The 21,632-nt window shown below is 42.9% G+C and overlaps 1 protein-coding gene across 1 annotated transcript in view; it reads right to left on the reverse strand.

Moving 5' to 3' along the window:
- Nucleotides 1-11,171: 11,171 nt before the first annotated feature.
- Nucleotides 11,172-21,632, reverse strand: part of LOC108788393 (dual specificity protein phosphatase 13-like) — a 13,644-nt gene continuing 3,183 nt past the window's right edge. Inside the window, exons 2-5 of the mRNA XM_018558153.1 lie at nt 19,003-19,220; nt 12,396-12,595; nt 12,046-12,090; nt 11,172-11,177 (exon numbers count right to left, since the gene is read on the reverse strand). Coding sequence (XP_018413655.1) covers nt 11,172-11,177; nt 12,046-12,090; nt 12,396-12,595; nt 19,003-19,220 — 469 coding nt within the window. The remainder of the gene's footprint in view (nt 11,178-12,045; nt 12,091-12,395; nt 12,596-19,002; nt 19,221-21,632) is intronic.

A 21,632-nucleotide genomic window follows, 5' to 3' on the forward strand; every position in this document is an offset into this window, starting at 1 on the left:
TGACGGACTGTCACCGAATGCTGCTGGAAGGGGACTGGATGGGGGTTGGGAGAGTTTAGACACAGAGTGATTGTCCCCACAGTATTAGGAGTGTTCTGCCAGTGACTAAGAATGCTGATATAACCAGAGAAAAATAACTGAAACAAAGGGCCTTTACAATATTATAACCAGGGCCATTAACATTCAAGAATGCATAGGATATGAAGTGGGTGTCTTGCTCATTGTCAAATAGTGGTTCTGCATGAAGAACAACCTGAAACTGGTCAAAAGATTTACAAATTCTGAAAAGCAGTACAATTGACAGAAATAGATTAGAATATCCTGTTTTGCACTTTGGAAGAGTTATATTTTTTTCTTCAACAATCTTCCTTAGTAATCCACTGCTATTTAAGGAATAATGGGTCCAGAGGCGGCTCTAGAGTTTGCGAGGCCTTAGGCAAAACCTAAACATGAGGCCCCACTCAGGCCTGTGGGGTCTTACCAGGGCTCTGTGGGGTTTAACCAGGCTGGTGAGACCCCACAGAACCCTGCTACCCTGGTGAGGCCCCCTCAGAGCCCTGGTGAGACCCCACAAACCAGGCATCGGTGCTGTCTCACCAGGGCTCTGAGGGGGCCTCACCAGGGGAGCAAGGTTCTGTGGGTTCTCACCAGCCTGGTTAGCCCCCTTCAGGGCCCTGGTGAGACCCCACAAACCAGGCATCGGTGCTGTCTCACCAGGGCTCTGAGGGGGCCTCACCAGGGGAGCAAGGTTCTGTGGGTTCTCACCAGCCTGGTTAGCCCCCTTCAGGGCCCTGGTGAGACCCCACAAACCAGGCATCGGTGCTGTCTCACCAGGGCTCTGAGGGGGCCTCACCAGGGGAGCAAGGTTCTGTGGGTTCTCACCAGCCTGGTTAGCCCCCTTCAGGGCCCTGGTGAGACCCCACAAACCAGGCATCGGTGCTGTCTCACCAGGGCTCTGAGGGGGCCTCACCAGGGGAGCAAGGTTCTGTGGGTTCTCACCAGCCTGGTTAGCCCCCTTCAGGGCCCTGGTGAGACCCCACAAACCAGGCATCGGTGCTGTCTCACCAGGGCTCTGAGGGGGCCTCACCAGGGGAGCAAGGTTCTGTGGGTTCTCACCAGCCTGGTTAGCCCCCTTCAGGGCCCTGGTGAGACCCCACAAACCAGGCATCGGTGCTGTCTCACCAGGGCTCTGAGGGGGCCTCACCAGGGGAGCAAGGTTCTGTGGGTTCTCACCAGCCTGGTTAGCCCCCTTCAGGGCCCTGGTGAGACCCCACAAACCAGGCATCGGTGCTGTCTCACCAGGGCTCTGAGGGGGCCTCACCAGGGGAGCAAGGTTCTGTGGGTTCTCACCAGCCTGGTTAGCCCCCTTCAGGGCCCTGGTGAGACCCCACAAACCAGGCATCGGTGCTGTCTCACCAGGGCTCTGAGGGGGCCTCACCAGGGGAGCAAGGTTCTGTGGGTTCTCACCAGCCTGGTTAGCCCCCTTCAGGGCCCTGGTGAGACCCCACAAACCAGGCATCGGTGCTGTCTCACCAGGGCTCTGAGGGGGCCTCACCAGGGGAGCAAGGTTCTGTGGGTTCTCACCAGCCTGGTTAGCCCCCTTCAGGGCCCTGGTGAGACCCCACAAACCAGGCATCGGTGCTGTCTCACCAGGGCTCTGAGGGGGCCTCACCAGGGGAGCAAGGTTCTGTGGGTTCTCACCAGCCTGGTTAGCCCCCTTCAGGGCCCTGGTGAGACCCCACAAACCAGGCATCTGTGCTGTCTCACCAGGGCTCTGAGGGGGCCTCACCAGGGTAGCAGGGTTCTGTGTAAACCAGGGCTCTCCACAGTGCTCTCACCTGCTTTCCACAAGGCTCTCCAGGCTGCCACTCCAGTACTGTGTGTGCTGTGCTGGCCGTGTCTTGAGGGCGTCTCCATCAGCTTCTGCAGTTAAACTCCGCCCTCCCAGCCAGAGATCCTCGTGTGGTGGATGGGAGGGGTGAGGTCTCTTCTTATTGGCTGGTGGGCGGAGCTCCGTGCGGAAGACGAGCCGATGATCCGCACCAACGATCGAGGTAACGGATGAGCTCTCAGCCCTGTCACTGTCAAACTGAGAGTCTCAGTTTGACAGCTACGTGGATGAGAGCTGACAACGCTACCTGGCTGCCGTCCTGACAGAGCAAACTAGACGGCCGCGAGGCCCTCGGGAGCGCGAGGCCTAAGGCGACCGCCTAATTTGCCTAATTAAAGAGCCGCCTCTGAATGGGTCTGACCTAAAGTGTATTTCCACTTCTGCAGCCAATTGGGACAACACCTATTTTGTATTTGTAACATGTTCCCATTATCATAGCATAACTTAAAAAAAATAAAATTGTTATTACTTGCCCTTTTCTGAAAGAAATGTTTTTCTCCAAACAAAATTTTCTACTGGAATGCAAGGGGACTGTGGAGGTAATGTTTCTGATAATTCACCCTGTCTGTATTGTGCTGGTAGATCTCATTATCAGTTGCAAACTAGATTTAAACTGTCTAGCCTAACAAAGGGTTAAAGATCTAGAAGCATTGTATGGTAATGAGATGAAGCTCAGAGTGTCCCTAGTCTTGGGGACAGACAGAGTTTCCTGAAATTGTACAGATAAGCGTGCAGTCTGCACAAAGGCCTGCTACACAAAGACATCTAAAAGGTTGTTTTTGAAAACGTATTTCTCGGTATGCTTAGTGATTGGAAACGCATAGTGGAGGTTTTCTCAAATTTGATTGATATATATACATATACACGTGGATTTACATAATTAAACCTCCCTGAAATTTTATGCGTCCTGAATTCACCCAAAAAACAAGGGGAAAACGGGCATGATGAAGAGACCCCAAGTGGCCCCGAAACATTGCTTTATGATGAGATATGTGTACATCAATAAAATCAACACTCGTTGAAGATTTTACTTTGGTGTGCTGGTGATATACTTTACTACATAGTTATACATTGTTCACATGAAGTCAATATAATACAGTATTATGCCTAGCCAAGTGGCGTAACACCCACAGTGGAGGGCCTGCAATGCGAAATGTTTGGCAAATGCCACACTGTCATTATAGTGAGAAGCCCTAGGAGGGAATAAGGGAGGTGGGAGACCATAAGAGCATGTGTGTGACTGTGCGCAAAATTGTTAGTAAAAGGGGCAAATAATAAATGAGGTTTGAGAGTCTAGAAAATAATGTAAGTGCCCCAATCAAAGAAAAGTTTCTGTTAACTAGAATAAATAAACAAAAAGGGAGTAAATAAGGAACAGTTCTGGTACAGAACCAGTGCATATGATTGAGTGTGCCATGGTCAGTAAGCCCCTAGGACCTGAAAGCTTTGAAGGGACATGGACCTGGAAGTGAGCTTTTAGATAAATGGTCAAAAGTCCAGACCAGTAGGTCAGTGTTCACAGCAGCGTTACTGTTCCATGAAAGTGGGACTAGATTGTGGCCTCATGAGTTTCATTTCAAGTTCTGGCGCTGAGCATAGGGTAGGTGTCATGGTCCTTGGAATACTTTATCTCCTGAGACTTCTGTGTCATTATACATATGGGACCAATCGCTGCTTGCCCTGTTTCGAGTCCTCATTTGCATGGCCTAGAGGACCTAGGTGAGGACTGGAGGATAGTTTGCAGTTGACCAATAGGAAGGTGGTCGGTTGGGCCACCTTCAAACTGTTGTTTTATATAAGTGTGTGTGCATCCAATAAAGGAGATTCCTGTTTGGACTTACATACAGCCTGCCCGGTGTTTGTTCTGAGCTATTACCACTGGATACGAACGGCACATAGCTGTAGATCGAATCGCGAATTATCAGACGACCTAAATATCAGATGCTGCAGTCTGAAATCTGAGGAGTGCCGGGAGAGTGGAACCGAGCGAGCAAGGGGCTCGTTACATTGGTGGCAGCGGTGGGATCTGCTCTCCAGTTACTGGGACACTCCAAACCACCACAGGGAATGACTAGCTATGCAGCCTGCAAGAGAGACACGCTGAAAGACCTACTTGAGAGCCGAGGAAGGACCGCTGGGACAAAGAACAAGGCCACCCTGATCAGTGAACTAGCCGAGATGGATCAGAGGGATGGTGATGCTGGACCCCGGTCAGTTGAAGTCTTGTTTCAGCAACGAGTTTGAGAGCGGTTGGCATTATATGGTGCCAACCCATCAGAGACCGCCATACAGAATGCCATTAGAGACATCCTGCTGCAGGATGAGCGACAAGAGAGAGTTTCATTTCAAGTTCTGGCGCTGAGCATAGGGTAGGATTTTAAAAGTAAAATACAGTAATTGTAGCACCATAAAGAAGATAGGGCAACAAGAGGAAGGGGAGAGAGGAAGGGAAGAGGGGTTTGTCTGAATAATGGGGGAGAGGTATGGGTAAAACACACATAGCAGCAAAAAGTCTTATCTGACCAAAATCATGAAGAAGTAGCCACAGGAATTGAAGCTATGGTGGTAGATCACTTAGCTGGGTCTGAGTCACATCTGGATGAAGGGAATTGAAGGTGGCGCTGAGTAGCTCCAACTGCTTGAGCAGACATAAAGGAGGCAAGTGAGTTCCCCGCTGTTGGAGAACAGCTCTGGCACTCAATGGCTTGATGGTCTGGAGTGGAAGTGGACTAAAGGTGGCCATACACTCTACAACCATCGCAAGACTTTAGTTGTACAGGGATTAAAAAAACGTACGATCTGCCTATCTTGGACAGGCAAATCGCACTCTCGATCATCGCAAGCCCGCCCCCCTGAGGGGCGGGCTTCCGATGACCGCAATGCTGAACGGGCAGTGTGCGCGTGCGCACACCGGCCCGTTCGGCATTTGTCTTCCGAGCACCGTTCTAACCAGCCGAGAATCGTACGATTCCCGGCTGGTTTTCGAACATGCTGGTTCGACAGAAGACGTGCGACCGTACAGTAGAAACGGTCGCACGTCTCCGTTCACACTGCTCGATTATCGTACGAAAAACCGATCGCATACGATTATCGTACGATAATCGTGCAGTGTATGGGCACCTTTAGACAGGTACAAATCTAACTGATGAGGGAGAGCTTGCACACCTGTCCTCATCATCCTCTCCATGAGTGATAGATGCTGCCTGCTGTTTGGAGGTAGACTCAGGGCTTGCAGGCGTCACTTTGGCTGCAACCTGTGCCAAGGTATCTTTAAAGTGACATTAAACCCTCAGATTTTTTTACATAAACCAATACTGTAATGTGCACCTTACTGTAATCCATGGTTGTTTCCCTTCTCTTTGCTGCTCTTCCTTTTAAATCCTCATGTCTTCTCATGCTGGGGGAGAACTTCCTTTTGCAGCTGGTTGCCTCTTCCTGTAGTGCTGGCTCAGGTTTCAAACCAACACACAGACACCATGTATCCATTTCAGAGACAAGGCAGTCTGCTGCAAAACAGAAGTTCTGCCCTGCATGAGAAGAGATACAGATTTAAAAGGAAGAGCAGCAAAGAGAAGGGAAACAACCATGGATTACAGTAAGGCACACATTACACTATTGTTTTATGTTAAAAAATCTGAGGGTTTAATGTCACTTTAATGATGGATCTTTTGCATTTGGTTTTTGAGCAGGTCTGGTGAGCCAGGATGGGGTGTTCAGCTGGGTCTGGCAGGCGTTATGATGCATTTGTTGCTTGAGAAGTGCCAAGCTCACTTAAGGCACATCTGCCACCTGTCGCTGCAACAAGCACCCCAAAGTAATGTATTTCATTATCACCACTGTCAGTCTAAATTCAATATACTAACCATATACTATCTATGCATAAAAAGTATAGAAAGTAGGCCCCAAGTTATCAGGTCACCACCCAATGCTTGACAAGGTAGACAAACCAAGTAAATTCTCACATAACAGTAAGTCAGGCTCCCTTTTTTATCAATGTTATTTCTACAACTAAGCCCGTGATTGCGTAAAATCTGTTAGAGGGTCGGACTTCGGGCAGGACACCAGGGATGTGGTACATGTAGCACGGGGGGTACCTGGTTTACATCCCAGCCAGGTCACTGTCTGCAAGGAGTTTGAATGTTCTCCCTGGGCTTGCATGGGTTTCCTCTGGGTACTCTGGTTTCCTCCTACATTCCAAAGGCATGCTGGAAGGTTAATTTGCTCCTGTCTAAATGGTCCCTTGTACGTATGCATGTGAGATGGAGACCTTAGATTGTAAGCTCCTTGAGGGCAGGGTATGATTTGAATGTGCACCGTGTAAAGCACTGTGTAAATTGTCGGCGCAATATAAATACCTGTATTAATAAATAAATAAACTATCGCAGCTCAATCCGGTGTGCGGACAGCTTTTCTTCTGTTTGCATGGCTTTTGCTTGTCTTTAAATTGTACATTTAAAACATATCTTTGACTAAGGGGTCTATTTGTTAATGTCTTCATCCAAGATTTATTAAACTTTCACCCAAGATTCACATAATTATTGAATTTAGGTGAATGTGTGAATATTGGGTTAAAGTTGTGTGAATCTTGGGTGAAAACTGCTAAATAGACCCCTAAATACAATTACCAATGATTGCTGTAAACATTGTAGCAGGAAAAGGTATACAAGGTTATTGAGTGTATAATCATGGAAGATCTGCCTTTGTTGAATATATCATTCTTCTAGTTTATCCATTTAAAGTGACCCTGTCAGAATTAAAATAAATCTGGATTAAATTGGGCCTTCCTTGTCAAAAGGAAGGTCCACTTTATTACCAGCCAAAAAGCAATTTGCAAAAATACCTACACTGTGCCTTATGGCAAAACTAGGTGCTGGAAGCCACGCAAGCATGCACTCTTGCAATGGGCTGAGGTGCAATTTCGAGTTCCTAGCTCTGCTGGAAGAGATAATATTGATCGCTGGGAAAAAGGTAGTCTAGGCAGCAAAAGTTATTTTTCAATCTGACTAGCAGTCAGTTTTTTATTAAAGAGGTTGCAATAAAACAAAATAAAACATAAAACAAATTCTTGCCATCCAGGCTCTGACTAAACAGGCAGGTTTCCTCTCTACCAAGTGGTGAGCTTATCTCAGCCACCTCACAAAGTACTTCCAGAAACCTTTTACTCACACACAGGACAGAGCAACATCATGCTTCAGCCTTCCCCTTTTATCTCACCTGGATAATCACTCATTAAGCAATTAACAATCCAGGTGAGAGACACAAAACCCAAGCTGGATTATTCAGAACCAAAGTCAACCCGAAAACCTGGTCTGGGTTCCACTAGTCCTGTACATAGGATAGAAAGCAAGGGGAAATATATCAGCCCTCGATGACTTCCCCAAGGGGGACCTGATTTTTTTTCTAACAGGTCCTCTTCTGGTGATTGAAAGCAGCAGGGGGCGGGTGCATGAGCTAGTTTGCTTTTGGCTATTGCAAAGTGCAATAGCAAAGAAGCTATTGCTTCCTGTGCGATCTGCCATCATTTCAGGGGGGTGCTCTCTCCCAGCCCCCCCTAACCTCCCTCCCCAGATGGGGGGGAGAGGGCACCTCCCTGAAACAGAGGGACACCTCCCTGAAATTGCTTATTTCAGGTTGGGATCCCTGGCATTGGCCTATACACATACAGCACAGCAATTAATTAAGTAATAAAATGAACTAGGATCACACTAATCCAGCACGTTATTATTATTCTGAGTTGCCCCACTAAAGCGGCGGCCATATTGAGTGGGGCACGTGAGATTAATAACGTTCTGGATTAGTGTGATACTAGTTAATTTTATTACTTCATTGCTGTGCTGTATGTGTATAGGCCAATGTAGTTGGATCTGTATGTGCGTTGGAATTAATTGAGATTAATCGATTAAAAAAAATTTCGATTAATCGAACAGGAAAATGTTAATCATTACCAGCCCTAATATATATATAATGTATTAAGTAGTAGTTAATCCTTAGGGAGTATCTCACCAAAAATGACCTTTCCATTGCAGAGGATGCCTAAAATCTGACTTGTATCTTAGGTTAAGACTTGGGGAAATCACTAAGTCAGACCAGGCGCAGATCTGTGGCTAATATCTGCTCTACATTGTAGCACAGAAATTAGTATTAGAACAGAAACTGAGGCATTCCTGCAACAAATAGCAGTTTGCAATTTTCCAAGTTTTGGTGCACATGTTACAAATCATTTTCAATATCTGCATACTATGGTGTGGTGCATGTCGACTGCACATAACATTTGAGGCACAAAAAGTTGTAAATATAGGTATGGAATATTATTAGTAAAGCTTATAAATATAAAAATGAAAGTTTGTTCTAACACACATGCTCAGTCTGAAAAGCACAGGAACTCTACAGGTTTACTTTTTGACATGCTGAAGTGACCTCTCAAGTGATATTATCAGATATGATAATGCTGTTTGAGGGGCCAGTTTCCCATACCATGAAGCGAAGATGTGCTTTGCCCATGTAAGGCAAAGCAGCAGTTTTGCTTCATTCCTCCCTCTCCAGCAGTACATACTTACTGTCCCTATGCTACACTCAGCTGCTGAGTGGTTTAAACTGTAGCTTACACTGGACTTTAGATTATCTCTGTTTGATAGCACTGGTGCTTGGTGATTGGCCCTAGGAATAGCCCAAGTTAAGTTAGAAATCCTAATACTTGTTCTGAGTCAAAGAGTCAAGAGAAAGTAGAGGTGAACATTGGGAGTCTCTATTATTCTCTCAGCATAGATTCCTTTTATAGGTAACATGTACAGTACTAAGAGAATATGAAAGCTGTCATTACTGACCTTTCCTTATAAAAATGCTAATTGCTTGGCTGTCATGCTTATCCAACAGCTGACGCATAGACCTATACCACATATGTAGGTCAGAAACCAGGTTTTGTCATCTGTATGATAGCTGTGGGCTCCTAACTCACTACTAAAACCAGATACAGCCAAGCAATTTGCATTTTTAAAGGTGGTACATCCAGGACAACCCTTGTATTTCTCCCTCTACAGCTTTCCTTTAATGATGTAGCTTGGTGAATCAAGGCCCTTGTAACAAACCTGTAATTTCCTTTTAATCCACTTTTATTGCATAACATTGATTTATCTATTATAACATGTATAATTAGGATATTATTTTGGAGCTCTGCGTTTGAAATATACTTACAGGTATTATATCGCCATCTCGTGACAATGAGAGGGTACTGCACTAAAAACATAGTTGTGAAAGAAATTATCTGAATAGCATTCCCTGCAAACATTTTAAAGTAAACTTGTCATGAAAAAAATATGGGGGATGCCATTACTGATTTCTTTCTACAAATGTTAGTTGACTGGCTGCAGAGATTTTCTGTGATCAAGCCTGTAAGAAGGTGAAATATGTTAGGGGAAGCTGGTCCCTGGACCAGACATCATCGGAGTGCGGCTGCTTGTTTCCTTACAGATGGGCAAATGTCCAGAAAACATTTATGTTGTGAGCCATGCAGCATATATACTTTATATATAGACCTCAAGTGTGTTTAACAATTAGCAAATTCTCAGTGACTATTAGCATCTGCAAACGTCTCTATGGTGAAATCAATGCACAGTGCAAATACAGACTGCACCCTGAACCTGAAGTTGAAGTGGGACATATGTTTATTTTATTCTAAGAGGCAATATAGTTACATAGTTACATTGAACATCTTGTACATGGAAATCATATCCCCCCTTAATCTCCTCATCTCCAATGTGAACATGTTTAAATTTAGTAGCCTTGTCTCGTAGCTCTGGTCCTCTATACCCCTAATTAGTTTGGTTGCCCTCTGCTGGACTTTTTCCAACTCAAGGACTTGGTATCATCCGCAAACACGGAAATATCGATGTTAACACCCTCCCCGATGTCATTAATGAATAAGTTGAACAATATGGGACCCAGCACAGAACCCTGAGGCACACCGCTCATTACACTAGCCCAGTCTGAAAAGGTGCCATTTACAGATACCCTCTGGACACGTTCCCGTAGCCAGTTCTCTATCCACGTACACACCACTTCATCTATGCCCATAGCCCTCAGCTTGTGTAGCAAGCGTTTGTGTGGTACCGTATCAAAAGCCTTTGAGAATACACTCGCCTTCTATTTTATCCTAAGGATGCAATACACTCGCCTCATAATACACTCACCTCACCTTATAAAGAGGGCTTCTGGTAACTGTCAAAGGTGGGAAAATCTCCCTGACAGGGACACAGGCAGCAATAAATATCTACTGCATTAAAAAATCTTCAGGTACCACCCACAACTGATTTTTACAAAATGTTATAAAAGGTCTATTAGAAATATCACAATGAAATATAAGAGAAATAGACCCAAAAAGAGATCACCTTGTTAAAAATTAATATGTAGAAAAGTACCGCACATGCTAAAGGCACCCCCATAAACATTTCTAAAAATACATGTACTTCCAGATTATTAAAATATATAAGTTTAGTTGAAAAGCAACTTGTGAACTACATGCAATTTAAAAAGCAGGTTATTAATAATTATTTTTTTTTTAAGTGACACTCAACTTAGGAGTTAAATCTTAACCACTTCAAGACCAGGTGTTTAGACCCCCTTCCTGGCCAGGCCATTTTTCAGTATTCAGCGCTGCGATACTTTGACTGACGTTTATTCCGTCATGCAACGCTGTACTGAAATGAATTTTATACCATTTTTTGGGGACAGATAGAGCTTTCTTTTGGTGGTATTTAATCACCACTGCGGACTTATTTGTGGATCACTCAGCTGTAGATCTTCAAATCATCTCTGAATTCATACTGATACTGTCCGTCCTTCTGGAGGGGGGCTCCTTTTGTTCCCCATGGTCCCTATGTGTGTTGTTAAGTAGCGACCGCACCAAGCTCGCTCCCGTGATCTCAATACAAATGTATTAATTAAACGTGAGATTGTAGTCCATCACAGGAGTGATCTTGGAGAGGTGGCTACTTTACAACACACAGGGTCCATGGGGAACAAAAGTAGCCACCCTCCAGAATGAAGGACACCACAAATTCAGAGTCAGCACCAATTCAGAGATGATTTGAGGATCTACAGCTGAGTGATACACAAATAAGATAATTTGTTGTTATTAGTTAAGGTACTTGAATGCATTTTTAAGATTTAACTCCTGAGTTTAGTGTCACTTTTATCCTTTTTTCCAGCTGTTTTCTCACAACAAGCCCTTTTCCCTTTGGCAGCGGCGTATTTTAGCTTTGAATAAAAATAAATTTATTTTTATTCAAAGCTAAAATAACAAAAACAGATTTTGCTGGAAAATTCCCCTTCAATCCAGAGATTTCTTCCACAGTGCTTTTTTTCTGCTAGATGTACTCAGTCTAATGGCCAGTATCATTCAATTCACTCTTCTGAGCCCAAGTCACCCTTGACCTGCCCAGTGGCGTAACAACCAGGGGGGCAGGGGGGGCACTTGCCCCGGGCGCAGGACTGAGGGGGGGCGCCATCACGACCCCCGCTAAACGAATTTTTTAAATACTACTCACCTGATTCCGGGATTCTCAGAAGCTGCACACAGCGCGCGTCGGTTTAAGTAGTAACTAGCACACGCTGTATGCAACTTCTAACAGCGTGGGAGACGGGAGGCCGCGCTTGTTGGATCCAGGAATCAGGTGAGTATTAGAAAAAAAAAAAGTTTTATTTTATGTTCTATTCTTAGTTCTATAATGGCATTGTAGTACTTTCAGGTGGAATACAGCTTCATAACATATCAGCTAGGGAACTACAAGTCCCAGCATGCCCTCATTGCCCCTGTACAACAACCAGATATTGCCGTTCCCTGGGTGATATGTGTGTGTGAGGGGAGGCGGGGGGGGTGTACAGGGACAATGATGGCATGCTTGGACTTGTAGTTCCTTAGCTGATATATATGTGTGGGGGTGGGGTGTACAGTTCTAGTGGATGTTTATATAATATGGGGGGCGAAAAAAAATGTTCTGCCCCGGGCGCCCATAACTCTGGTTATGCCACTGGACCTGCCCCAGCCTGTTATAGTGAAAAGAGAAGTAGCACAGTGATGAGCTCATCCCTCTGTCATTATGCTCTCTACGAAAGTGCTTTGGAAAATCTAAGCAGTGTATAGCCAGCTTTATACTCACTCGATCCTCCCAGCCAGCCATCTGTGACAGCTCTCCCTCCTGCCTGTCTATACACTGTGTATAGAATGTGATGACTCAGCGACCTTAGACTGCAGCAACCCTCTGATGATTTATGTTGATATATATTAATTACAAAATCAAAACCTGTTTGTAATACACTATGATGTGGAATATCTTTATTGAGAAATAAACAAGGAATATCAGATACAACACACTGATTAAATAAAAATAGACAGTCTATTTTCTCAATATCCCAGTCAACTTATGACAGTAGTTGTGAACCCTACTGAGGAACCATAACAATTCTAGTGAAATGATTTTCTCATTGACTCCTAACTTGTGCTCTAAATTTGATTCTTCCTAGTCTGCTGTAGCTCCTCATCCAGGTGTAATAGCTGTTGAAGGAAACCTGCATTTGGGAAGATCCAGCGATTCTCTTGAACGTGCTGTATGGCTTGTGTCAGGGTTAGCTGATGATGGATCATTAAGTAAGCAAGAACCAAAGAGGCTGACCTGCTGATTCCGACAACACAGTGTACTAGAACCCTGGCTGGGAAAGAACACATTGTATTGGTAAAACAGGATGTAGTTAAAGGAAAGTTAGCACAGAAAATGTATTTCACTAATACGTATACGAGGTCAATACATACAGTGTAATGATTATATTCTGCAGATTCACTTTTGTTGTGTAATTGCAACATTTGAATGACCTGCGATTTACTTATACAGAACAGGGCAATAGTTTCACTTAAAAGCTGGTCTTTACAACTGCATATACTCTCCACCTGGAGCAAAGGAAAATGTGCATGTTCTCCCAATACTCTCATGATGTAATGAATGCGAACCAGAGCAGCAATTTGCAAGACCCCAGTGTTGTCATGTACAGCAAGGAGAAAACTCCAACTAGAATGGAATGGAGCTCACACAGGGCTTTTTTTTTCTTTACTCCTGCAGCAAATGGAAGGTATGTATAAGTAGGCGGCAGTTGAGTGAGCCTGCATGGGCAAAGCACAGGTTCCACTGAACTTTCTAATTATCTCCACACTTTTACATTGGCAAGGCTTTCTTGCATAAGCAACATTTCTATTTTGACATGGATTAGGACCAATCTATACAATAGTTGGGGTACTCACATAGCATAGCTTTTATGAATGACCCTTTTTAAAAACAAAAATCCTGTGTGTAAGCTGCTCGAGGCCATATGTATTTTCTTTCTTTATTACTTCTCCACTGTAACACTTTTTTGTGCAATTGGCATGGTGAGAGCTTGGAGGCAAGGGAGAGTAAGGTCAATTATTTGAAGATGTTCAATGAAAACTGAGAAAACAGCTGATGGGGCTGTGTTAAAATAAGGCTCACACCATGTTAGTAAAAGATGTGCCACGTGTCAAATGTATAGATTGATTCAATCCAATTATGCCAGTCCAATTGCCCAGCATGAAAAAGGGGCAATAATTATGAATGCTTCCATGACGGTTGTCCTTTAAGTGATGTTAGGTAATCTCATAGCAATGTCTGCAAAGGAAGAGGAGGAAAGTGATATAGGTGATACTTTTTATTAGCAAGTGTTTTTGCCTAAAATGCAAATCTATACTGACACATTTACCTAAATTTGCAAGATTAAGCAAAGCATCTGGAACATGTTGTAAATGCCTTTCAAATGATTATCAAACACCAGCTATTAACACCCTTAAGTGCAGCATTATGTCATAGTCATGAAAACAATAATCTGTTATATTCCTATGCAAATTAGGTTGCAACAAAGTAAGCTTTTTCACCGAACTTTCATTCAGGTGTATGCATGGTATACACCAAAAGATATTCCCTATACCTTTGTAAATGTGAATCTTGAGCTGGTAAAAAAAAATTAATAAAAAACAAAACCTACTATGTTCAGATTCCTGGTTGTTATTGTTCTGGATATATTACATTTCCTCTGAAGTGCTTAAATGTTTCCAAATGAGAGGTTCTGCAGGGAGGAAGAGGTCAGCACAGTTTGACAGTCTGTGAGTCATACCAGCCACCTTCATGTCTGCTTCCATGACTGATGACTAATGTGTTTATCCCCAGCAGGAGAGGAGACATCTTTTACTGAGAGTCCAGGAACATTTGTTAGCAGACATTCCACGCAATGATGAGAAGAGTTTTGCAATGTAGATGTTAGGAAAATTGGACACAGAACAGGAAAAACACTCTGGAGGAGATACGTATTTGGCATTTTATTAATCTCCAGTTGTGATGTTGAAGTGTATGTGCAGCCACATTAATAGATTGGATGGGGGGAATCCCCCCTGCTGGTTTATTGTATTCCTACAATGGTGGGTGTGCCGCTGCCAGAATAACCAAACATTGACTGCAACTAATTGGCTGTAGTTACTTTTCACATGGGACCGACTCTTTTTTTTCTCAAGTGACTTTTGGCAAAAGGAGAGGTCCCCCTACAGGGCCACACACTGGTCGAATTTCTGAAGAGTCAGCAAGCCAGCTTTAGGTAAATTCAGCCTGATACTACAGTAAGCTCCATAAATGACAGCTCTGTCTCTCATAAAATTAAGAAGAGTTTAGTTTAATCTCGCCCTTCCTCTGCTCCTACACCCATCATTAGAGGTACGTTATTGGTACATAGCAAATGTCCAAAAATATTATTTTTTTCTCCCTGGGGTTCTGCTTTAAAGAAGTTCTCCAGGCAAAGAAAAAACTTAGCCTTGCAGTGGAGCTACCCCCACAGTTTAAGGGTTAAGAGCTCGTTTTGTCTAAGGCTCCATTCACATATACAGTAGTGCTTTTGTTTCATGCGCGTTTTCCGTGTGGAAGACCGCATGAGACAAACACGCTAAAATGTGCGGATTCCACAAAAAATTGCGCTTATACTATTTTGCGTGCCGCGCGGCCGCCGCTGAAGTCTGACCAATTTTACATTAAAGTGTATTGTTTTTTCTGTTCAGAAATGCCTGACTGAACACGTGCGGAAAAACCGCTCCTGTGTGAATGGAACCTAAGGGACTCAAATAAAGTTGTATTACTTGCCTGATCCTGGCTCCCACGTCAGTCAGCGGTCTCCTCTCTTCCCCTTCACTCCGCCTATGGAATATTCTTCAGACATCCTTACATCTAATGCATGCGAGTGGACCAACATGACGTGTTGATGTCAGCAGTCCTTAGCGAAGGGGAAAAGAGGTTGCGGGGACCGGTCTAGCAGCCTGGAGGGAGCTGGCGGGACCAAGAATCATGTAAATTAAGCAGAACTCCAGCAAAAAAAAAATGTTTTGGGGGACATTTGCTATGTACCAATAACTTACCTCTAATGATGGGTGTATGAATGGAGGAAACAAGAGAGTGAGCGACACTATTCTTGACTGTATGAGAGCTGGAACTGTCTTTTACATTGCTTTCTGTAGTCCCCACTGGGGATATTCACCCTCTTTATTTGTCTTGGTGACCTTTTGTCACTGAGATAGAAAGTAATGGGAAATCTAGTTACAATTGTCACCAAGAACAAGAGATAAGGATAATTCTGTTCTAGTGACAAGTGTCTAAGAGACAATTTCTCCATTCTCTACTCTATCCATATTCTATAAATGAAAAAAAGGTTATAGCTATACATGAACTTTAAGTATTTATTTTGTGTTTGTTTTTTTGCTCAAAAAATGGATACACTCTAGGTGACTAATTATAATATTCCCTTCTCTGGTGCCATGATGTGGATAATCTGTTTTACCCATGTAAAAAGATCTCCATGGTCAACGGATCAGTGCTGCTCAATATATAGTAAAGTTGCATGTGCCATCAAACAAGCTTTCATATCTTGCATATTGTTCTCTACTGTTTTTACTGATGAGTGGAATGGGTAGATAAAGTAAAAAAGATTCTAATTATGGACTAGATTAAGCCCAGTGCCTAACAGAGGCGAAGATAAGAAAGAGGCTTGAAAAGCTAAACACTAATACATCTCCGGGACCAGATTGCTTTCATCCAAGGGTCCTTAAAGAACTTAGTCTGGTTATTGCCAGATTATTGTTTTAATTTGTAAGGACACATTGAGGAGAGGTACCAGAGGACTGGAGTAAAGTGAATGTGCTGTCAATATTTAAGAAAGGTTCAAGATGTGTACCAGGTTACTACAGGCCAGTCAACCTCAGTAATATGCAAGGTTTTTGCAGGATTGGTCAGGGACTATATATAAAAGTTTGCATGTATGAATAGTATCATAAGCAAGAACCAACACGGATTTATGAAAAGGTTGTTCTTGCCAGACAAATTTGTTAACATTTTATGAGGAAGTAAGTTGTAAGGTGGACAGTGGAATCCCAGTTGATTTAGTCTTTCTAGACTTTGCAAAAGCATTTAACACAGCACCCCACAAACAGTTAGTATACAAACTAAGGTCAATGGGTATTGAAGAACCAATATGTACATGGGTAGAAAACTGGTTGCAGGATCACATCCAGAGGGTAGGGATAAATGGCACATTCTCGAAATGGTCCAAAGTGGTGAGAGGATTCAGTCTTGGGGCCAATTCCATTTATCTTGTTTATAAATAGCTCACTGTCAGTGTTTGCTGACGATACGAAGTTGTGCAGGGAAATAAGATCACAACATAATATAGAATCCCTGCAGCAAGACCTCGATACAATTGGAGAGTGGGCAGCTATGTGGCAGATGAGTTTTAATCTAATTATATGTAAAGTCATGCACTTGAGAGTTAAGAACATGCATGCTGAATACACCTTAGGTGGGGTTTTACTGGTGAGAACAGAGATGGAAAAGGATCTTGGGGTCCTTATGGACCACAGACTGAGTAATAGCATGCAGTGCCAAGCTGCAGCTAATAAAGCTAGTAGTATATTATCTTGCATCAAAAGAGGGATTTATTCATGGGATAGAAATATAATTTTGCCCTTTACAAAACACTGGGAAGGCCCCATCGTGAGTACACAGTGCAACTCTGGTCACCAATCCTCAGGAGTGATGTCTGTGAGCTAGAAAAGGTTCAGAGAAGGGTAACCAAATTAATAAGGGGGATGGAGAGTTATCAAGAATGCCTACAAAAATGTGTCTTGTTCTCATTAGAGAAGAGCACTTAAGAGGTGACATGGTCACACTTTACAAACTCACCAGTGGGGATTGCTGTATTGGGAATGCAATTCTTAAACTAAGTACCTTGAGGAAGATGCTAGGACACAACAAGAAGTTGGAGGGGAGGAGGTATAATCGTAAACTGCGTAAGGGGGTATTTTACTTTGAGAGTGGTAAAGATGTTGAATTCACTTCCACAGATAGCTGTATCAGCAGGAAACATAAACTGCTTCAAAAAACACTTGGATGAGTTCCTCAGTCCACAAAACATACAGGGTTATTGAGATTACAAGCAGTATACACACACACACACACACAATAAGGGTTGAACCTGATGGACTGTGTCTTTATTCAACCTCACCTACTATGTAACTATATCCCCTTACACTCCAGATGAAGCTTCTTTCCAGCACAAAAATGCCAGCAATTGCTCACTGCAGGTGAGGTGCCTTTACATTCTGTAATGTGCTGAAAACTCATATGCAGAGCATATCCCATGTCTGTTAAGATAAGCTGATAAGCTGCAGTGATGACTGTCTAGTAGTGGGAAGAATTTTCCAGGGTCAACTCTAGTATTGAGTATTGAGGAGATCGCTATTGCCAACTATAGTTTTCAATAATGAATGATGCACAAACATCTTTTCAGCTCAGGACTGGCTATATAATGCATGCCTCCAAAAGCGGAACTTACATTTGCATGGGATACTTCCATTTGAAATTGACACTTTGAAGAAGCCCCAGCATACATTTAAATTGAAAGTAAACCACTAAGAGTTGGTGGGTTTATTCCCCAATGTGCAAGTACCTTACAGGTCTGCTATAAGCTGCAGTGACAACTGTCTAGTAGTGGGAAGAATTTTCCAGGGTCAACTCTAGTATTGAGGAGATCGCTATTGCCAACTATAGTTTTCAATAATGAATGATGCATAAACGTCTTTCCAGTTCAGGACTGGCTATATAATGCATGCCTCCAAAAGCAGAACTTACATTTGCATGGGATACTTCCATTTGAAATTGACACTTTGAAGAAGCCCCAGCATACATTTAAATTGAAAGTAAACCACTAAGAGTTGGTGGGTTTATTCCCCAATGTGCGAGTACCTTACAGGTGTTCTGTTGGTTCAATCTTTAGTTCCCCGCTCTTTTTCCTGCCACTGCTATATCTGCCACTGCTGGGTACCATCCAAATCCTCTTCGGCCACGGGTGGCCACTGATGATGAAACTCTTGTGCATAGGAGTTGCATCCTCTTCGACACCTGGCCCATTCACGGCATGTTAGAGATGCTGTGAATAGTCAGAGTCTGTAAACTGTACACAGAAAATAAAATGTCTCTTCTGCCAAAAATCCCGACCTCCCAGCAATTTTCTATTTTACTGACTTTAATTGCAGTAAAATATTTGTTACTTATGAATCATAATATATTTGAAACATACTCTGCCTAGTAGTTATTGCATCCAGACTGTATTTACACAAAATACCAGATTTGTCACCTAAACGCTTGTTATACAAGCTAAGGGCTATGGGCATAGATGAATTAGTGTGCACGTGGATAGAAAACTGGCTACAAAAACATGCACAAAGAATATCAGTAAATAGCACCTTTTCAGACTGGGCGGAGGTCATGAGTGGCGTGCCACAGGGTTCTGTGCTGGGTCCCATGCCTTTTAACCTATTTATTAATGATATTGGGGAGGGATGACTAATACACACTCACACCAACTCAAACATAAATGCATGCACACAATAGGTTGGACTTGATGGACTTATGTCTTTATTCAACCTCAAATACTATGTAACTATGATGACAATATAGCATTGTAATGATCTGATGACTGAACGATAGATCTGACTGTAGATATTGTATATCGAAATATTTTACCTCCGGGAGTGTCCAGTGCTTTGTGAATAAATTCTGAAGCAGAATAGAAATATTGACTGATGTTGAAGTCTGGAAGATCATTGGCGGGCACCCCATGGTATGTTATGCTGGTACCATAGTATTCAGGACTGCCGTCAGAATGCATCCGTCCATGAGCTGCATTCAGGACATGTGTAATGCCCAATTTCCACAACTCATATCGGTTATTGGCAAAACAACTGTGGGAGAAAGATAAAATAAACAGGCCACCTTTTTATTTCAGCTACATTGAATAATGATCTTAACAGTGATTGAGTAGAAAACGGCGTACATGTTGATCTAGTCCAAACCTTTCATTTTAAAGGAAATACACTAAGAATGATATGTAGCCCTTTGCTGAACTCCTTCCAGAATTTGTAGTTGTATGTTTGTTACGAAGAATCAATGGCTTTAATACTTTGAGCCATTCATGCATCAAGTAAAGTCCTCCTAAGCTGCATAACTGTTTCCGGCATCAGCACTTTAGAAAGGAATCAAGCTAGAGCGCCAGGATCATCATCCAAAAGGTAGATGTGACGCACTGGACATACATTTTCAATCAACTCAGCAAAGACCCTAATCACGCAATTGCGAAATCCACATGTAGGTCAAAGTAAAGTGCCTAAGTCTTTGAATAAACATCTGATGGCAACCAGAATACAAATACAGCCACCGTGTTTGTGGGGCATAAAACATCCCCCTTTATCAGGGCTTAAAATACGCAAGACTATGGAAGGACAGCCAGATGACTAGGATTTTCAGAAGTAGAGATCAGCAGTGGTAGTCTCTCTCTTAGTCGAGGTTCCTTTTGCCTATACTTGGTGAAATGACAGGACCATTAACAGATGATACTTACCTTACCTACACTCCCCCACGAACCTGATTGGCTACCAGACTACCAAAGAGTGTTTTGTAAGTTTTGATTCAATGAACAAGTCCAAACTTAAATTGGGCTCAGCCCACTGACCCCATGTGACTGTGCACGAGCCTGGAGATTGGCCACTCAGGCACCAAGACTGGGTAATGTGAAGGCAAGGGGAGTTTCATGTGTTTCAACATGCCCAGAGTTACTGGGTATTTCACCGACTGTCTGGCATGAGAGGAGCTCAGCATGGCAAATATGGATGAGTTAAAATTGTCTCTGCAATTTCAACATTTTGGTGAACATAATTAGAGTCAAAGGGGGAATGTTGAAATAAGGTGTTTTATGCCCTATTCACACCAGATCTATTGTGATCCGTTGGCATTTGTTTTTCAATGGATATCAACAGAAGTGAACCAAAAAATGTGAATGGGACCAGTTCACAAAGCTGTGTTGCGTTGCAGAGTGCGGAAAAAAAGTAGAGCATGCTCTATTTTTACTCAGCACAACACAATGGATGTAAAATGGAGGGTGCAATCGCATCTGTTGATGTGCGATTCAGGTCCGATTTTGGTGTGAATGGGCCTTATGTTGCATTTAGGGATGTAATGGGCTTTAAATGGCTCTTGAGAGTTAAAGCGGATCTTTACCTATATCTTTAAAATAACAACAAACACACCTTTTAGAAATGTTTAGTAATGACAATCTACAAACACAGACTTCTAGATAATCGCAAGCTTTGTGATCTTTGCATACCTTATTTATTTTTTCCTCCCCAGTCTTCTGGCAGTGGCTATGTTTACTAAGGGCAGATTACTAGCTCTCCTCGTTCCAGGATTTCTGGCACATGTGACTAGACATGTGACTAGGACATGTGACAATGCACATCATCTCAGGGGAGGAAAATGCCTTTCCCTGAGATCTCATGAGATTACAGATGAGATTTCCTGGCAATGCTCTGCTGATGATGAGGCAATCCCAGTGTGCATTGCTTTGCCAAACTGAAGTAATTTTGCCCGTTCAAAGCAGGAAGTGAATACTCTGCAAGTGTAAGTATTTCACAATCACAGCATTTTACACCTGACATGTCTATGTAATTTATAAACATCATACATAAAGGGATGCATTGGTAGAATTTGATTTTTGAGTGTATAGGTCCACTTTAAGGAAGCACTTTTCAACTATGCTGGAGCAGTTTTTGTGCCCCTTACTAGCCTTAAATAGTAAAAACAAACGGTTAAAAAAAATATAAAATGTAAGGCAAAAATACACAAATAATAATCAAACACAAAATAAAGAAAGGAAAAAAAACATATATACAAAGTAAACCAAATGAAATAAACAACACTACCCCAAATACACCCAAAAATGTACCTTCCAAATACTTTGGGGGAATTTATCAAAACTGGAGCAAACTGAATCTGGAGCAGTTGCTCATGGCAACCAATCAGCATCTCTCTTTAGTTTGCCCAGGTGAGATTTGAAAATGAGACAGAGAAGTTGATTGGCTGCAGTGCAAATCTGCTCCAGTTTTGATAAATCCCCCCCCCATTTTCTTTTCAAGCAAATTTTGCTTACGTAGCTCAATAAGTGAAACTGAGATTTTGGCTCTGGCACTGAAAATCACACCGCTCATGCCTTTTTATGTCCTTTCCTATGAAGTGAACCTGTTATATTGAATAGCATGGGGGGAAAAAAGGGTCACTTTTAATATGTGTCTACAAGATGACAATACGAATGCCCCCCCCCC

Source organism: Nanorana parkeri, unplaced genomic scaffold (assembly GCF_000935625.1).
Source record: "Nanorana parkeri isolate BGI_ZX_2015 unplaced genomic scaffold, ASM93562v1 scaffold322, whole genome shotgun sequence".
Lineage (NCBI taxonomy): Eukaryota > Metazoa > Chordata > Amphibia > Anura > Dicroglossidae > Nanorana > Nanorana parkeri.